This window comes from Callithrix jacchus, chromosome 3 (genome assembly GCF_049354715.1).
Source record: "Callithrix jacchus isolate 240 chromosome 3, calJac240_pri, whole genome shotgun sequence".
NCBI classification, from domain to species: domain Eukaryota; kingdom Metazoa; phylum Chordata; class Mammalia; order Primates; family Cebidae; genus Callithrix; species Callithrix jacchus.
Genome location: NC_133504.1, coordinates 125753861 through 125772544, shown reverse-complemented (window position 1 = coordinate 125772544; position 18684 = coordinate 125753861). Strand labels below are relative to the sequence as shown.

The following is an 18684-nucleotide window of genomic DNA, read 5'->3' as shown; positions in this document are numbered from 1 at the left end:
CTGTTTGCAGAGAAAATGCTGCATTTCTAAAAGAAGAAGCCTCAAAAAGTACAAATCACAGAGAAGAATACTAAATTCATGAGAGAGCTCATCTTACCAAGCTTCCTGGGAGTTCTGGTAAATGTCCCCTTCACGGTTCGGCAGTGGGAATTATCTCCTCCACAGACACCACACTTATCCTCAACCTTATTAGAACCAATTTCTTTATCACAGCCCACTTTCTGGAGAGAGAAGATGTCAAACGTGGCTAATTTCAATGTGCCCAGCAGTGGTCAACATCCCAGAGAATGATGAACCCTTTGTTCAATCATGGCCCACAGTCAGCCAATTTACAGCAAACTGCCATTGTAGTCATGATTTTTAATACCTCAGTTTTTAAAAAAAATCTAGTTGGAAATCAAAAGATTTGTACTGTAAAAAATAAAGAATATATTTCCTCCAGTCTAATGAAGTATTTACACCATTTTAAATTGTCATAGTCATCAAACACACATGTAATGAGCACAGATGTAGCTGATGCTGAGGAGACAAAAAAAAAAGAGTGATTTTCCCTTGCTGCTCTAACATTTATGATGATGGATAATATAGGGAGTTGTATATTAGTACAATCTTTAAAAGTTGGTTAGGATGTGAGATAAAACTTCATAAGAGGGGTGAAGACTTTCACAGGGACCAAAGAAACACAGAATGGAAAAGCATTTCAGAAGAGCTACAACAAAGCCAGAGAGATGTTGTATGTTCATGGAAAGTGGGCTCAGAAGTCAATATTTAAACCCATATTTAAACCAATGGAAGGTGAGTGTTGCTTGATAGGGAAAGAACAGTAGACAATCTGCATGGAACAGACTGCAGAAAACCTCGAATACCAGAAAGAATTTACATTTTCCCAGGAAACAGGGAAATACTGAAGGTTTTCTGAACCAAGGCATGTTCTTAATGTAAATCACTGTAGAATAATGATATGCAATACACCACTGCACTAAAAAATATGGGATGAAAAGAGGCAGAGAAAATAAAGACAACACATACATTTAATGTATCAGTGTGGCAGGTAGAAGCCGAACAAGACATACTCTACTTTCAGGAAAATCTAAGCTCAATTACTTTAGACTCATTAATACAACACTTTAGTTTTACTGAAGTAAAAAGAAAATATACATTAGGAGCAGTGTTTCAGTTAATAAGATAATTTCATATCAATTTAACTATGAACACAAGGAATAAAATGCATTTTTAACATGAGATTAAATGGAGCAAAAAAAACATTGTTTCTCTATTACCTTTGTTCTAATGTGAAATTCAGCATTTAATCTTAGAATTGATTGGAAGCTGAGAAAAAAATGTTTTATCTTTACAACAAAAGATTATACTTAGCACTGATTATTTTTAAAAAGACCTGGAATTTTAATAGTAGATCACTACTAAAATATCCAAAGCAAATGCATTATTCCCAATTTGTATTGCCAACCTAGAGGCCTCAGAGTTACTTAGAAAAAGACATTTGACTGGAAATTAAGAAAATTATTTAAACCTTGATTCTACTAGTGACCAAAGTTTGATTTGAGAAAGTTTAAAGTCTCCCAAATTTATTTTAGCTACTGAACTATTCATAGACTCTTACTGTAATGTGATTTCACAGATAAGACATAGTTTAAAAAATTAAAAATGTGCAGATGAATAAGAGTAAATGTAGATACTGTAGACAGCCTTTGGGGAAGCAATTTTAACTCACCACACACTCTCCTCGCACACATATGCTATATGGATCTTTGTAAGAACAGTGCGTTCCATCATGCACCAGTTGTTTCATGTAAGCAATATCTCCAGTCTCTTTGGACTGACAGTAAAGGTGGCATCTTTTCTTGGCTGCATAAGATGGAGGATAAAATTAACTATTGAAATGAATGAAATTAAATGAAACTATATGAAATGGAATGTTTGAACAGGATAGTTTTCATTTTTAAATATTAGGTTTCAATGTAATTTCTTGAAAACAAAAGCAATACTGTATAAACAAAATAAGGAATAAGGAGAAAAGACTGTGCATTTGACATATTTGTTTTAGCTAAGGTGATCATATAATTTGTCATCTAAACTGGAAAAAGGGCTCTAGTAATAACTTAACAGGAACAAAGGTATAAACTGGAACTGCCCCAGGCAACCCTAGATCTCACCATAGTAGCTCTTAAATAAATTTTAATTCAAAACCAGTTTAGTTTTCATAATATTAGAGCACTGAAAGACTGTCTCCGATTTGACTCAGTCACCTAACAGTTTTTGCCCCTTACAGGATGCAATTCACTTCACCAAAATAGATAAAAAATTTAATTCAACTTTGAATTCCTATGTGTATTCCTCTTTCCTTTAAAATGGATTTGAACTGAACCCAATAGTGTATGTCATCATATAACTATTTCCTTTCATTCACTCAAATAAGAAGTATGGCAAAAAAGTTGCCACTTGGACATATTTACCAAAAATTAAAAAGTAACAAGTGAAACATTAAAAGAAAATTTCCAAATGTATTTTTTAAATTACTGTATAATACAAAAGTAAAAGGTTATAAGATATCTTTTGTTTGTAAATAATGATCTTTCTCTTGGTCCTGGCTCAACTGTCAAAGAACTATATTTTTCCCAGAAAGGAAAGATCACAATATTCCAGAAGTATTTCCTAGTAGAGGGATTTGGGTTGAATCAGGAAGTCCAGCATATCTCCCAGGCGTTCCTTTCCACTGGTCTTTTCACCGTTGGTGGTGATAGTGCTGCTTGCCAGGAACTATTGCACAATTCTTACCTCTTTAGAGAAAGGGTACTTTAGCCTTATTCTTAGAAACCCAGGAGGACTTATTCCTATAAGCACCAAGTTTCCTAAGTTACCAAGTAGAGATCAAGAGTCCACGAGATTGGTGTTGGCAAAGTTTAAACCCTGCGTAACCATCCACACAGCAGGAAGAAGAGCAGGAGGCTACTCACGCTCAGGATGTTCATATGGCAACCAGTGATGTTTGGCATTCTGGTATTCAAAGTGGGAGTTTCGCTGCTGACACTGCTGTGCTCTGAAGTCCTCAAAGTGTTTTTGGCATTCTTCTGTATTACAAAGCTGGTACTCAAAATTAACACCAGGACAATCCTGACCACCATTGATGGGCCTAAAGAAAAGACAACATTTAAAAAGGCCTTTTGGCTTCTGTCTAGCAGTTGAAGCTTGCAGACACAGTGCTTGAGGGCATAAAGCCAGAGTTTCTGGGCTGCCAGCACAAAGTGAATGAACTCATACTTCCTAATTTCAGTCCCTTTCCAAAAGCACCCTTCTCTCCCTGTTGGGTAGAAAAATAAAACAAAACACAAAGCTCAACTTATATCAGCTTTTCAAATAGAATATTTTAAATGCAAAAGTGTATAAGAAAAAAAAAGCATGTATATTGTATCAATAAAATGATACTTTTCTACCATGTATAAAACACATAGATGCAGCTCAAAGAAACTTTGATCATTGCTCTATGCTTTGGTTTCCTCATATGTAAAATGCCAATAATAATGTATCTTCCTTTGAGAAAAACTGTGATTAAATAAGTTGATGTTACTTAAAGGGTCTGTTACTCATAACAGACCCTGGCTCATAATGAACTTTAGCTGCTTGTGTAATTTTTATTATTTTTGTTAACTCTACTAATACTACCATCATTTCTTTCTGTGAAGGCAGGTATGTGGCATCAGATAGTTTTACAAAACAAATGCTCAGAGCCATCTTGCTGCCAGAAACAGAGAGAAAAAGCTGCTCACATATTAAACCCTAGGCAAGGAAGAATGCCCTAAATGTGATAATTCAGTTGTTTCTCCCTTCATAAAGTTTGCTGATCACACAATAGGGATTCAGCAATTGTAGTCTGAGTGAATGAATGGATAACTTTCCCCGAAAGTCGCCTGGCCTTCTATTACCATCTTTCTTTTGCCCTCCACTGAAGCAATCACATTCCACTCCCTGAAGACAGTGAGTCTGCATGCTTGATTCTTCTCCCTCCTGGACACTCCTTTGCTTCTAGCAGTTGATCTCTCAGTGCCCATGCCCACGCCCTAAAGGCATAGTCATCTACTTTCCCTGTTCAGCTTCTTAATATTCCTGAACAGCAACTTCTTTAAAAGTCTCCAATCTTCATTTGATCTTCTTGTCTTCATCTTCATCACTGACTGCTAATCACAAGATTGATAAATGAAGATGCATTGAAAACACAGACTGGTTTGTGAACTGTGAAAAAATTCTTTTCATGCCCTGGATGTTACATGCACTTCATAAAACAGAAAACTAACAACATAATATTGAAGTATTTCCTGGTCTCTCCAAAAATAACAAAAATTACAAGGATGTATACTCACATGGGATTATTGCACTGGCGTGTTCTGAAACGAACACCAGTTCCACATGTCCGAGAACAGGAGCCGAATTTAGTCCATGACCCCCAGTTGCCATCTTGTTTTTGCTGATTAGCATTCTTCCACATGCAGTGTCCCTTATAGCACCACTTAGAAAAATGACAAAAGGTAATTATTAAAATCATGCATACACTAAAGCTGAAGTTGTTATATAAGATCCACGTATTTGAAGGGCTTTGTTACTGCTCTTTTTTTTTCAGGTTGAGGTGCATTTAAAATTATCCAAAAGCAATTATATCAGTAATATACCCTATCAAAGGGTAATTTAGACTTGTATTTTTCAGGTATAAAATTAAAATGAAAAAACAACATTCACTCAGACAAGTTTTTGAACGTTACGTTCACCAGTGAGCATCAAACACTATGATTAATAAAAAGTCTTTGAGCACCCAGCTTACACAGTTGGTAATAGTTTGCCTTTCATCTCTCACTACCTATATCATATCAGAATATTTTGAGGGCTATATGATCTTTTTAAAATAACATGAAAATATGTCTCAACTTAGATAATAATTAATATAACATGTCCAAGATGTGCAGCTTTCAAAGAAAGCTTTTATTTAACTTAAAAAATTTTTAATTTACAATGATTCTGAGATATAGATGGGACACACACACACACACACACACACACGTGTGTATGTATAAAATCATGACCAATTAGATGAGAAAAATTGAGGCCCAGAAAGGTTCAAAGTAGTTGAAGGCCATCTGACCAAGAAGTAATTAAGTGGGGCTACTAGCACCCTAAGACTATAGAGGCACCCAGATTACAGTGCCCGGCATAGAGCAGGCGCTCAAGAAATGTTAGTCATTTTCCTCTCCAACATTTTGACTTTTTCATATCCCATATAATAAATGTGTTTGCTAAAACTCTACTTTTATAAATTTCAATATATTGCTTCTTCGCCTTTTGGCTATGATCAAGTGTAGTATCTGTTCTTGACAGTTTAATATCAGTTTAATATAAATTTCAATATAAATTTCAATATATTTAAGAAAGTTGAATGTTAAAAAGTTAGTTACATAATGTTTTATAAAGCAAAAATGAATCAGCTTGTTATTGCTTGTTTTTAGTCAGAAGTTTGTAATATTGAATTTTCTCAAAGCAAAGCATTGTATATAATATCCTTTCGATAGTGCCTAATATAGAACTAACACCTAAAAAGACAGGCTTTATTGTGATTATGCATATAATCCTTGTCACAAGTACAGTTTATACACATTTGAAATTGAACTTTAAAAGAACTAAAAGCCATGTAAATCTTCTGTACCAGGTTTTGGTCCTGCTGACAATGTCTTATTTCTAAACTAGTCAAAGCTCTTCAACTTGAGTTCTTAACATGCCTTTGTTTTGGGATCTTTGCCCTTATGAGTAGCATAGCTTGGCACTCAGCCAATTTCTGAGCATTCAATCCTGACTACACAATTTGAGATTTAAAACCTCTGGGCATCCTTCCCTGAGGAACAAGGCCAAATCTTCTGTATAAGTTCACATGACTTTATTTCTGGGCAACTTTCACAAGGGATGGGATGCCAGCAAGTCAATCAGATCCCACTAGCAGGGGGACAGATAGTCTGCTGAGTTGCTTCTTCCTATTCTGCCAATAGTGGGCTGAATAGTAGTCCCCAAAATACCAAGTCTTAATCCCTGGAACCTGTAAATGTTACCTTATTTGGAAAAAGGGTCTTTGCAAATGTGATTAACTTTAATATTTTTAAATGGAGAGATTATCCCAGATCATCCATGTGGCCCTAAATGCCATTACACATATCCTTATAAGAGAGGGGTAGAGGGGGATCTGACCCACAAAGATGAGAAAAGGCAAAGTGGTCACAGAAGCAGAAACTGGAGTGATGCAGCCACACATCCAGAAATGTAGGGTGGTCACCAGATGCTGGAAGAGGCAAAGAAGAGATTCTCCACTAAGGCCTCTAGAGGGAGAATGGCCCCGCCCACACATTGATTTCAGCTCATCGAAATTGATTTTTGACTTCTGGCCTCTAGAACTATGAGGGAATAAATATCCATTGTTTCAAGCCACCAAGTTTGTGATAATTTGTTACCTTAGCCACAGAGAACTAGTATACTATCTTAGTGCATCACCAAAATGAAACCTCGCAAACTATGGTTTTCATAAAAATGACAATGCAGCTGTGTTCACCATTTTCCAGACCTTTAGAGAGAATTATGCAACATATCTTACATATTTCTTGTGTAAATAGATATACTCACTTTTCCAGCAGCACATTCAGTCCCATCAAGTGGAGGTCCCTTTTTAGTCTTACAAAAGTAGGGATTATCAGGATGGCTACACCACAGCTGTTTACATGGGTCAAAGGTTCGGAACTAGAAGATAGATAATCAAATTCTCAGTGAACTCTCAGCTAGCATGACATGCACCAAAAATATATTCTATGCCATTTCATCTGTCCCGTTTCTCAGATGTGTTTATTTCAAGTTAGTAGCCAAAGCTGTGAGACATTAAGAAAAAATAACTGCATAAGAATTTCAGGTAGAAAATACTTCTATTCTGCTTTTCTAAAATAACAATGATAAACAATGATTTGTCTCACATTCTCTGGTTGACTTTTAATGTTTCTGCTTGCCATTTCTATGTTTTATTTTTCAAATAGACAATGTTGAAATCTTTGAAAGGTGCAGTAATTATGAATATTGTAAATATGAAAATATAATGGTTTGGCAGCTCTCAAGCTATCAGAACGTCTTTTCTTTATCCCTGTAGGTATGAAATTGTTGAATATAAATAATAAAAATACTAATAATAATTAGTTGACTAAAAGCAGAAAAAAATTGTCAAACTGTAAGATTAACTATTGTGTAAGATTAACTATTGCAGGTGTATATCATAATACATTCATACAGTTTATGAAATATGTTTCCATATATTTGATTGTCATACTAATCCATGGCTGAGAAATATGGATTACAAGTTAGGGCTATAGTTATGGTTACAAGTAAGACAGTAACAGAACCAGACTAGAGTCTTGGTTTTCACACTTTCAGAATGGTTTTTATTTTCTTAAAACACCACATTATAATATCCAAATGTCTGTATAAGCAAACATGTATATTTGTGTTTGCTCTTTGCTTGTTTGCTCTTTTTCTCTCTAAATGTAAACATCTTACCAATCACTATATAGATTTTTAAGAATATCAAACATTTATCCAAATGTCTATTGCATATACTGCTAATTACCTACATAAACCTTTATACGCATAGAAATTATTATTATTATTTTGAGACAGAGTCTTGCACTGTTGCCCAGGCTATAATGCAGTGGTGCGATCTCGGCTCACTGCAAATCTCCAACTCCTGGGTTCAAGCAGTTCTCCTGCCTCAAGCCTCCTGAGTAGCTAAGACTACAGGCATGCACCACCAGCTAATTTTTTGTGTATTTTTAGTAGAAACAGGGTTTCGCCATGTTGGCCAGGATGGTCTTGATCTCCTGACCTCACAATCCCCCTACCTCGGCCTCCCAAAGTACTGGAATTACAGGTGTGAGCCACCATGCCCAGCCAGAAATTTTTTTTCATTAGTACACATTTTTAGATGTAGGTTTTTTGTTCTAATCTTTATTGCTGAATATGGAAATTCTACTTTTCCATGACATTAAGCTAAACCTTTAGAATTCTCTGAGCTAAAACATTAATGCAAGTAATTTGGAGCTCACGATGTATACCTTATAGACAGATCAAACGGTTGTATATGGAAGGTTTAAAACAACAGATCAATTTCTTTTTAGTCCCATGAAATACTTTTATATTCCTTTCTCTAACATACAAAGCTTGCTCCAATGTATAAAAAGCCCTTCTTTTTTTTTATTTTAAATGAATGACTAAAGACTAATATGGAAATTTAATGAAACATACCTCTAATGTGAATAGTTACATGGAAGACTGGCTTCAATGTATTCCATTGAACATATATATGTGCCTTTCTTGTGCTAAGCACTTTATATAATTAAATTTAATCCTCAGACTAATCTTATCAGATAAGTACTATCATTATCTACATATTACACATGAGGAAAGTAAGTCAGATTAAATACAATGCCTAAAGTTATATATTTAGAAAGTGTCAGATCCAGGACCTGACCCACTGTCCTGACCCCCATGCTATGCCATATAATTCTTTTGCAAGACTATACCAGCACAACCCTTTCCTATGGTCACACATACATGGAATCCTGGCCATCAAGCTAAAAAAAAGCAATATATCTAAGGCTTAACAGTCGTCTTCTTTGAAGGTCACAAGAATCATGGGATGAAAAGGACATGAAAATATGAGCCTGGCAGCCTTGGTTTCAAAGTCCAGTTCCCCTGTTTACCAGCTGTGTGCCTTAAGCAAGTTGCTTAATCTCTAAGTCTTGGCTTTATCTTCTGTAAAATAAAAATATATCAGCTTTCCTCTAGTCTGTCATGAGAATTAAATATGATAATATACTTAAAGCATTTAGCTGTAGCATATAGCAACATAATGAACACAAAATAATTGCTAGATATTATTACACTTGCACCAGTGAGTCTGTAAATCTCACCAAGCAGGAGCTACACAAATAGATTTCGAGATGCAAAATCCACATCAACTGTGAGCAACATACCGCAGTGCACATTTTATAGCCAACACCAAAATCAAAACGACATTGTTCATCCATAGAATAATTAATTCCAGGAAGTTCTGGGAGTTTAGGCCAATCATGTTCAAAAGGGTCATCAAGGAGACAGTCATAGGAACTGTAGGAAGAAAAATATTGCATGTAGTTAAATGTTCATTTTAAAAAATCATGTCCTGATTTAAAAAGAGTAGTCTTAGCTTATATATTTTAGACTTTCATCCCAGATCATACGGCAAGTTTGCAAAAACATATATTTAAGATTTGGGTTTTGGGGCCATTTAGAAAAGGACTCTTCACCTGTATGCATGCTAGGAAAGTAAATCAGGCATGACTTAGGAATGTAGTAGAGCCATGATTATTCGAGTCACTAATTAAACCACTACGTGGTGTAGCAGGGCACATCCTGACATCTACACTGTAGAGTATAGCTGATATAATATGCAGGAACCGGCCGGGCATGGTGGCTCATGCCTGTTAATCCCAGAACTTTGGGAGGCTGTGGTGGGTGGATCACGAGGTCAGGAGTTCGTGATCAGCCTGGCCAAGATGGTGAAAGTCTGTCTCTACTAAAAATACAAAAAAATTAGCCAGGCGTGGTGGCAGGCACCTGTAATCCCAGCTACTCGGGAGGCTGAGGCAGAGAATTGCTTAAACCTGAGAGGTGGAGGTTGTCGTGAGCTGAGATCACACCACTGCACTCCAGCCTGGGCATCAGAGTGATACTCCTTCTCAAAAAAAAGAAAAAATGCTGGAAACACATGATCATCCTCCCCCAATCCTCCAGTTTGGCCATTAATCAAAGATTCTATAACAATTTACTAAAGGAAAATTACATTACAGTTAAAATTTACTTATATTCTAGACTTATGGCTTCAAGTATTGTGACTCCATGATAAAATTGTTGTGCCAAATGTTCTGAGTCATAAGGAAATGTTTATTAACACTAGTTTTCATTTACTGGGAATTTTGCTATAATCAAGCCCTAAGAGCCAATTTTTGTGTCTGTAGACTATGAAATAAATACTCTCATGACATGTAGCAGGGGACATACTGGATATATCTTTTCAATTCTTGACCACTGCATCGGGACCAGTGGTAACGATGGAACGCTGCTTGTACCAAGGGAGCCATGACACTTCCCATAGCAGTCTCATCACCACACCTGTTGCCTTGTCCATCATGCTCCATTCCCAACCTAGAACACAAGGAGACCTCAGTGGTAAGAATCAGGGGCTACTGCCTTCACTTAATTTTGGTTTTGAAAATAAGCCCTGGGAAATATATATTTTTAAGTCAATGTAGCTTTCTTGAAGAAGTTGCAGAAATGGAAATCAACAGCAGTCTGATGGAAATGCCTTTCTTACTCTACAGCTCTGAAAACCACAGGAATGCCTCTGCAAGCCAGTCACTCATTTAGTTTCAGTGCATGTGCATGACCTCTTCCCTGTTTGCAGCTCTTCGCACTTGGCAAAAGACAAGAATTGCATGCTGGCATGCATTCTGCCCAAAGAGGAAACAATACTGGGAGAAGCAGGAAAGAAAAGATCTTTTTTTGGCTTTATAGCTGTCAGCAGTAACTTACACATGGCCCGTTTCATGGGCTACTACAAAAGCAGATGAAAAACCATCCTCATGATTCAGGGTACAGCTTCTCACTGGATGACACATGCCGGTGACTGGAGCATATCCTGTAGAGAATAACAATTACTTTTGTTTTCATTTTATGAGAAAACCCATAAAGAATTACTACTGGACCTTTGCCTAGGGGGGAAAAGTAAAAGCCTTTCAGGAAACAGGAGAAGCATTATTTCTCTACTAGCATTGTGCCACATTCTCTTGGGAAAGCCACAGGTAATGGTCTCTAAAAAGATTCACTGGGTCTGCACTTTCTCCTTTCCTAAGGGGAGGAATGGCCCCGGGGTTACCATTCTCTTCTGCCCAGCAGCTAAGCCCTGTCTTTCTGTTTTAGTAAATAGTCCCTCATATCATGGTACTGATGAAGGAAGCCAGAAATTCCATCGATGTTGAAAAGAAAATCATCAGTCTGCTTCTTCCAAAGTCCACATCAGAATTTATTAGATAAATGTAAGCTGACTTTGGAAGAAAGCTCTGGCAGCAGTCATTTCTCATGGCATCTCTTTTTTCATTCCAAACAGTTAGTGGGAATCACACTGCATTTTACAGCATCCCCTCCATACCCCAAATGCACAATCATTATTTTAAAAGCAAGTATAATTTACGATGGTATTTAAGTGGCATTTAACATTGAGAATTCCACAGAAGTCACTGGAAGCAAGAGAAAGAAAATGTATGCTTGGCCTGTGTGTGGTAGAAAGTGGTGGTGGAGAGTTGAACATTTGAACAGATTACTTGATTTAGGATTACTTTTTAAAAGTCATGCTCTTAAGCTTTTTTTCTACATATTGATGGCAATACCTTGCATTCCGGCAGGTCCAAAGTCTTGCCTGGTTAAAAAAATTGCATGGTCATGGTGTTCGGAGTGGTTGAGATCAGATCTTTGTTGTTGGGAAGCCCAGCGACACACATTCTCCAAGCTTCTGGATGGGTTTCCCCGTTCTATGAGGCTGATGGACTAAAAGGAAACATGTGTTAAAAGATACACATGACAATTCTGCAAAGGCTTCATTTGATAATTTTCCCTGAAGTTGAATTTGGGATTACAGTATTTAAACAATAGTTCAATAATATTTGGGGCTTATTTTGATATTTGCTTTGATTTGTGAATTCTAAATGCCTATGCAGGATATTTTAATGATGGTCAGTTTTACCTGTGTGAAGGTCAAATGACAGCATTTATGAGAACCGTTTGGGTCGGCTTTGTCTGAGACAGTCTCACTCTGTCACCCAGGCTGGAACACTGTGCTGCCGTCTGGGCTCACTGCAACCTCTGCCTCTCGGGTTCAAGCGATTCTCATGCCTAAGCCTCCTGAATAGCTGGGATTACAGGGGCCCACCAACATCCCTGGCTATTTTTTTTTTATATTGTTAGTAGAGACGGGGTTTCACCATGTTGTCCAGGCTGGTCTCAGACTCCTGACCTCAAATATCTGCCTGCCTTGACCTCCCAAAGTATGGGGATGCTTGATACTGAGATTTGCTATTGTGAGGTAACTTAATATTAATCATTTAGGTAATAATTTTAGTAGTCTGAATAATTCCTGATTTGGCTTAGATTTGAGTTTTACGGAATTAAGAACAAAAATATCGAGAAAGATTCTTGCATTTTTCTCCCCAAGATGTGAAGGTATAAAATCTTAGCTAAGATTTTTATTTTGTATGATCTAGAATTAATTAACATGTGGGGAGAATATGAGTTCTTCCATGAGTTGGCAAAGCTGGTGAAATCTTAGTCTATGGAGAACCATCAAATTATATTAAATTTACACTAAAAAACAAAAACTCCCATTTTTTTTTAACTTCATGCTACTGAAGAGGGGTGGGCTCTTCCAGTTCTGATATAAAAAAATAAATTATTTGAATGTTGCTACCACACATTATGGCCAGGAGTTAAAAGTTCAGAAGGAAAAGGGCCCAACTTTCAAGAACCCACTAGCCACATTTCCCAGAGTAGTTATGATGAAATGAAAAATTGAACTTGGAACCAAAAATTAATTATTTGGCTGACAGGCTGAATTTTGCTATAGTTCAGCAAATGTTATTATCAGTGTTTACATTCCTAATAAAATCAGCATCCTTTTTTAAATACTGATCGCATACATTCCCAAACAAATACTTTAATGACCGATTTGAAGCTGTTATTTCCAGCTGGAGCTAACTTATATTCCTTGCTGGCAATACAAAGTAAGTCAGGTTTACGTGATAAACTAAAGATTGACACCCTATCATCATATAAAATGATAAGTGAATGTTAAGTATGTAATGAAATGCAAACATATGGATTTTTCCTGTTTCCTAAATGTACAACTTTGTTAGTATTTCATAATCAGGAGGATTGATTATGGGAGAGAGATGTGTAATTTTAAACATCAAGAAAGTTGTCAAGCTAGTCATTTCCTGTATGTTTCCTCCTTAAAGGAACTAAAATCAATTATTATATTACATGAAATGCCTACTGTGCATGTTTTGATTCATCTCTTTGCTTTTGAAAGAATTAAAGCTCTTTTAAATGAAAACTATTCACTGTGCACTTCACTCTTCTTAAGTGAAAAGCTATATGTACATAAAATATTATTTTTAGGGAATCAAGAGAATACAAATATCGTTTTCTTTTTTCTTCATTATACATTCCAAGCACCTAGAAAGCATCTGCCACTTAGTAAGCATTCAATATAAAGGCTTCTAATGAATAAATGAAACACAAACTCAGTGACAACAATACGCTAAGAAAACTCTCTCTCCTCATAATAGTATCCATTCATTTCCATTCATAAGTTATACCTAAAGTCAGGGTAATTATCTACATCTTTAAACAGAAGTAAATAAGCAAATGGTAGCTGTACAAAAAATCATTCATAATCTGCTCAAATTTGGAAGTCTCCACTCATGTGGCAGTTTCTCCTCCTCAATTTTAAGTAACCGGAGGTTTATGTGAAATATATCTTTGCCATTAGTTAGATGGAGCTTGAACAATTTAGTCTTCGGTTAACCAAGCCCCTAATGTTTATAATTCACGTTTTAAGACATTTTTACCTTTGCGTAACCCAGCATTATCATGCGCACCAGGACCACATTTATATGCACTCCGAGGGACTCATCATGGTAAATCTCATTCACCTAGAAAAAAGATAATAGGTGAGTAAACTGCTCTTATAAAACTGAATTTAAAAGCTGAACTCTGAAATATAGTCATTTACTTTCAGCTTTGGAACAATCTTTGCATATGTAAATTGCTAATTTTGTAAACTCCACAGTAATATGAACATAGAGGATATGCTCAAAAGGGCTTTGTTAAACTAGTGCAATGTTAGGAGTCTATGTGTGATGTAATCCATATATAACATTAGCCAAAAGCAACGACAGGAGGGTAACTTTGGCAAATCATCTGCTAGCCTTAGAGTTGCCTGCAACCACAGTAAAGGAAAACAGCAAGCATTTGCCTACTAGGGTGCCTGTGTGACAACCAGGGGTGTCGTGTCTGGTTGAGAGCCAATAGTCTGTGTGTAGGAGCTGTGGTAGCATATCTGAGGTCCAGCTAGCAGGTGGGGCAGCTGAGGGAATGACTGCTTGGAAGTCCTACAAGATAGAAATCCTTCAAAATTTAAGTTACTAAGGAGATTGTATGAGTACCTATCAGATGAAGGTCAGCCCTGGATGAAACAGGAGAGCAAAGTTGAGTCATTGCTTTTTACTTAATTTTTAAAATTAGCCTGAAATTTCTAAAAGTGATTTGGTATATTTTAAAATCATAGGTGTTCGAATAAATGCAACCCCAGAGGTCATAGTCCAACTCTGTTTAACATAGATGAGAAGAATAAAGCCAGTAGAGATTTGCTGACATGCAAAACACACAGTGAGCTATTGGCAGATGTGACTTCGAAGTGGACTGTAACTGTATCTTCTCATTAAGCTAATACAAAATTAGTGCAAATAAAAAATGCTTAGTGACATGGCAAATGTTAGCAGGAATGAGAAAGGTGGAGTTATCAACCTAGAGTGCAAAATTCTTAGCTGTTCCTAAGAACAAGGACTCAACACTTGTCAAAAAGACTGAAAGAGGGATGAAAAACTAACTGCAATTCAGCTTCAGATCCAGGAGATTTGAACAGTAGGCACAGAAACCTGCACAGAAAAGACAGGCATAATCTCATAGAGAGTAGCGTTAAAAATATAACTCAAGAATGATTGAAGAATGCTCTAAAACAAGGAACTCACAAATCATAATATTTTGATTGGCCACACTGACCAAGAAATCTCAACTGAAGTGTTTCAAGAATCCAACGTGACTGCTCAGAACACCTTAAAAAAAGCAATCTTCATACTTACTGAATTTGTAGAAGTCACAAACAAGAAAAGAACAGCAAAGGTGGAGGTAAAAAATATGACTAAGCTAGAACATACTAGAGATGGCAAAGTATAATGTAACAAGAAAATATGTAAAGTCCTTTTAAGTGCAAAAATGCATGAATATATACATATATACATTTATACATATATACATATGCACATGCGGACACACACACATATTCACATACATAGAAGGATAAGATCCAATTTAATACCTCCACAAGATAAGCCGAGGCATGAAAAAAATCTGCAATACACACTTGGCTTGCATAAGTGTACAGGCAGACAGCTCATGCCCAAGTTGTCCCACTCTAGGCTATAGAAAACCTGAAGTATTGAGTTCATTTTTCTGTGCTGTCATATAACAGAGGTGCTTGACAAAACATGAATATATCATGAGAAGAGATAACAGCAGGAGGCCAGAAAATGTGCCTTATAAAGAAGGGTTGGGAAGACATATGGTTAAAAGCCTGAATGCCATACATTAATAGTCTCAGATAAATCCTGGTTCAACCCCTCACTGATTGTGAGACCTTTATTTTTCTGAGTCTCAATAAAATGGACATAATGATAATAATATCTCATAGGGTTAGGGTAAGAATTAAGAGAGTTAATTCTTACAAACAAATTGCTCAAAAATTTTATGACTGAGAGGGAGGAAGGGGGTTTTAAGGAAATTAGAGTATGATAAGTAAAAAAGAAAAACAGAAGAAATTTTGGAAATCCGAAATTTTGGAAAGGGATTTGATTCATTATGTATATCTATAGAAAATACAACTTAAACCTATCACATTATTAAAGGGGTAAATTTCAGCTCAATATAAAGAAAAATTGAATGTTAGACAAAAAACTGTGGTTTCTTATGGCCTTTTTAGTCATGGGCTGATTCTCGTATCTTATGCCACACTTCATGCTGACTAATTGAAAAGTGAATCAACCCTTCCACCCTCCTCTTCTAGATTAATTAACTGATAACATATTCCTAACTGTACAGTTGTAATAAAATTTAAAAGTCAGCAATCAGGCCTGTCATCAACACATTCATTGAGAGACTCATGTCTATCCCAAGAGGCTTCCTGTAAGGCAGCTGTTTCAAATTAGAAAAATGGCTTTGCACACCAAGTTATAACATGTACTTAGTTTAATGAGGTTAAAATGTAAAAAGCATTTGATGTTAAAAAAAAAGGGTTGAAAGCAATGGTCATAAATAAACAAAATTGGGTAACAATAAAACAAACTAAATAAAAGTAGACAGAGAGAGTGAATTAATTTCTGAAGAAGGAGAAGAGAGGGTAGGAGCTTTACAGCTAGTGCACATAACAGTGACAGCTATACTATAACATACATAATCCATAAATACTATAGGAAACTCCAACCTCAGAAAGTCTTAGAATAATAAAATGAAGGAAAGATGGTAATAATAAAAAGTAGCTTGTGATATTCATGTTAGTATAAAATGTATATATGGATCATCAAATTAGTAAATTCATTTGTACTTAGTGAATTTTAAAATTAATGCAGTGCCAAGAAAGTACAATGGACAAAATTATTAATACCAATAGCAAATATGATATTATACAATGAATAAAGGAGCACTTTTTTTTTTTTTTGGAGACGGAGTCTCACTCATTTGCCCAGGCTTGAGTGCAATGGCATGACCTTGGCTCACTGCAACCTCCACTTCCCAGATTCAAGTGACTCTCCTGCCTTAGCCTCCTGAGTAGCTGGGACTACAGGTACACACCACCACGTCTAGCTAATTTTTTGTATTTTTAGTACATATGGGGTTTCACCATGTTGGCCAGGGTAGTCTTGATCTCCTGACCTGTGATTGACCTGCCTTGGCCTCCCAAAGTGTTGAGATACAGGCGTAAACCACTGCACTTGGCCAAAAGAGCACTTTTAAAATTAAGATTTACCATTCGCTGAAATAAAAGTATTACTTAACAAGAGTCATTATTACGCCAGGCTAATTAGGAAACAGGGTGACCCAGTAGAAATGAAAATCAGTTTAAGAATGCTCTCAGTCAGCACACATTTTGAGATTCATAAAGTATACATACATTATTATGAGTAGACATAATCAAATATGGGAACTAATATTTTTACATAGCATAAAGTATTCTTTCAATATGGGAAATAAACAACCAGCTGTCTACTATACAGAGCACTGCACCTGACTTAGTTTGATTTTCAAGGCTTAAAAAAGTTAGTTCCTCCATATTATTTACTTTTAAAATATACTTAATAATTCGATTGCTTTTCATCTTGCCAGGGCTGTATCAATGCCTGAGATGTTGTGTTTTTATATTGTGAAACACATGGAGTACGATAAGGGTTGGAGAAATGGGCAGGAGCAGTGGCTCATGCCGGTAATCCCAGCACTTCGGGAGACTGAGGTGCGCAGATCACAAGGTCAGGAGATTGAGAGCAGCCTGACCAACATGGTGAAACCCTGTCTCTACTAAAACTACAAAAATTAGCTGGGCGTGGTGGCACATGCCTGTAATCTCGGCTACTCAGGAAGCTGAGGCAGGAGAATTGCTTGAACCAGCGAGTCGGAGGTTGCAGTGAGCCAAGATTGTGCCACAGCACTCAAGCCTAACCACAGAGTGAGACATCATCTCAAAAAAGAAAAGAAAAGATTTTGAGAAATAATATAGCACCAAATTATAAGATATTCAAAACCCTGGGTTCTGTTCCCACCTTGGCCATGGAAAAACTGAGTGACCTTCGGTTGGTTATTTAACCTGAGTCTCGATTTTCTTATTGACAAACTCTAATTGTACTTGCTTGGTCTGTTTCATGGTGGTGTTGCTCGAAACAAGCAAGATGCCACACAACTATACTCAGCAAAATACACAGTGCTTGAGCACCTATTCCCCTATCCAGGCACAAAGTTCTAAAAAAAATTGTGAGTGTATTTTCATAATCTACGTGAAAAGTTCAAGAAAAACAATTGCCCTCATCATAGTTTTTACTGAAAGGGCCCTCCAGATTCTTCTATTTGAAATTTGTTAAATCTCAATCTCAATGAAACATCTAGTTTAAATTATCAAGAAAATTATTGGAAAAAAATCATTTAAAAGGTCTTTCCAGCAGATGGCAGTATGCATGCTTCAGAGGGGCAAAGGACAAGCTGCTGAATACACCTGAATGTGCTTACATACCATACTGGTCGGTATGATTGCGTTTTCCTATATTTACACATAAATAAAACAATGTCCTTTAAATAAGAATTATACAATAGTATAACCTGAGGAAAACGCTACGTTTTAAATGCTTATTCATTTGACATTTAAAAGCAAGAAAAATATTTAAAAAATCATTAGGCCGGGCGCTGTGGCTCAAGCCTGTAATCCCAGCACTTTGGGAGGCCGACGCGGGTGGATCACGAGGTCAACAGATCGAGACCATCCTGGTCAACATGGTGAAACCCCATCTCTACTAAAAATATAAAAAATTAGCTGGGCATGGTGGCGCATGCCTGTAATCCCAGCTACTCAGGAGGCTGAGGCAGGAGAATTCCCTGAATCCAGGAGGCAGAGGTTGCGGTAAGCCGAGATTGCGCCATTGCACTCCAGCCTGGGTAACAAGAGCGAAACTCCGTCTCAAAAAAAAAAAA

At 36.6% G+C, this 18684-nt stretch overlaps 1 protein-coding gene and 1 pseudogene across 10 annotated transcripts in view; one reads left to right on the top strand and one right to left on the bottom strand.

Annotated features, from left to right (window-relative positions):
- ADAMTS3 (ADAM metallopeptidase with thrombospondin type 1 motif 3) overlaps window positions 1–18684 on the bottom strand; it is a 292251-nt gene that overhangs the window by 32941 nt on the left and 240626 nt on the right. For 7 of the 10 annotated variants that reach the window (XM_035293568.3, XM_035293570.3, XM_035293569.3 and 4 more), the window contains 10 exons: window positions 13746–13829; window positions 11511–11667; window positions 10657–10762; window positions 10126–10269; window positions 9060–9192; window positions 6670–6783; window positions 4377–4522; window positions 2976–3151; window positions 1733–1866; window positions 98–221 (listed from right to left, as the gene is read on the bottom strand). In XM_035293568.3, the coding sequence (XP_035149459.1) occupies window positions 98–221; window positions 1733–1866; window positions 2976–3151; window positions 4377–4522; window positions 6670–6783; window positions 9060–9192; window positions 10126–10269; window positions 10657–10762; window positions 11511–11667; window positions 13746–13829 (1318 nt within the window). The remainder of the gene's footprint in view (window positions 1–97; window positions 222–1732; window positions 1867–2975; window positions 3152–4376; window positions 4523–6669; window positions 6784–9059; window positions 9193–10125; window positions 10270–10656; window positions 10763–11510; window positions 11668–13745; window positions 13830–18684) is intronic. The other 3 variants (XM_035293574.3, XM_078367948.1, XM_035293575.3) reach the window with 1 other exon arrangement.
- Window positions 5331–5427, top strand: LOC118152418 (U2 spliceosomal RNA; annotated as a pseudogene).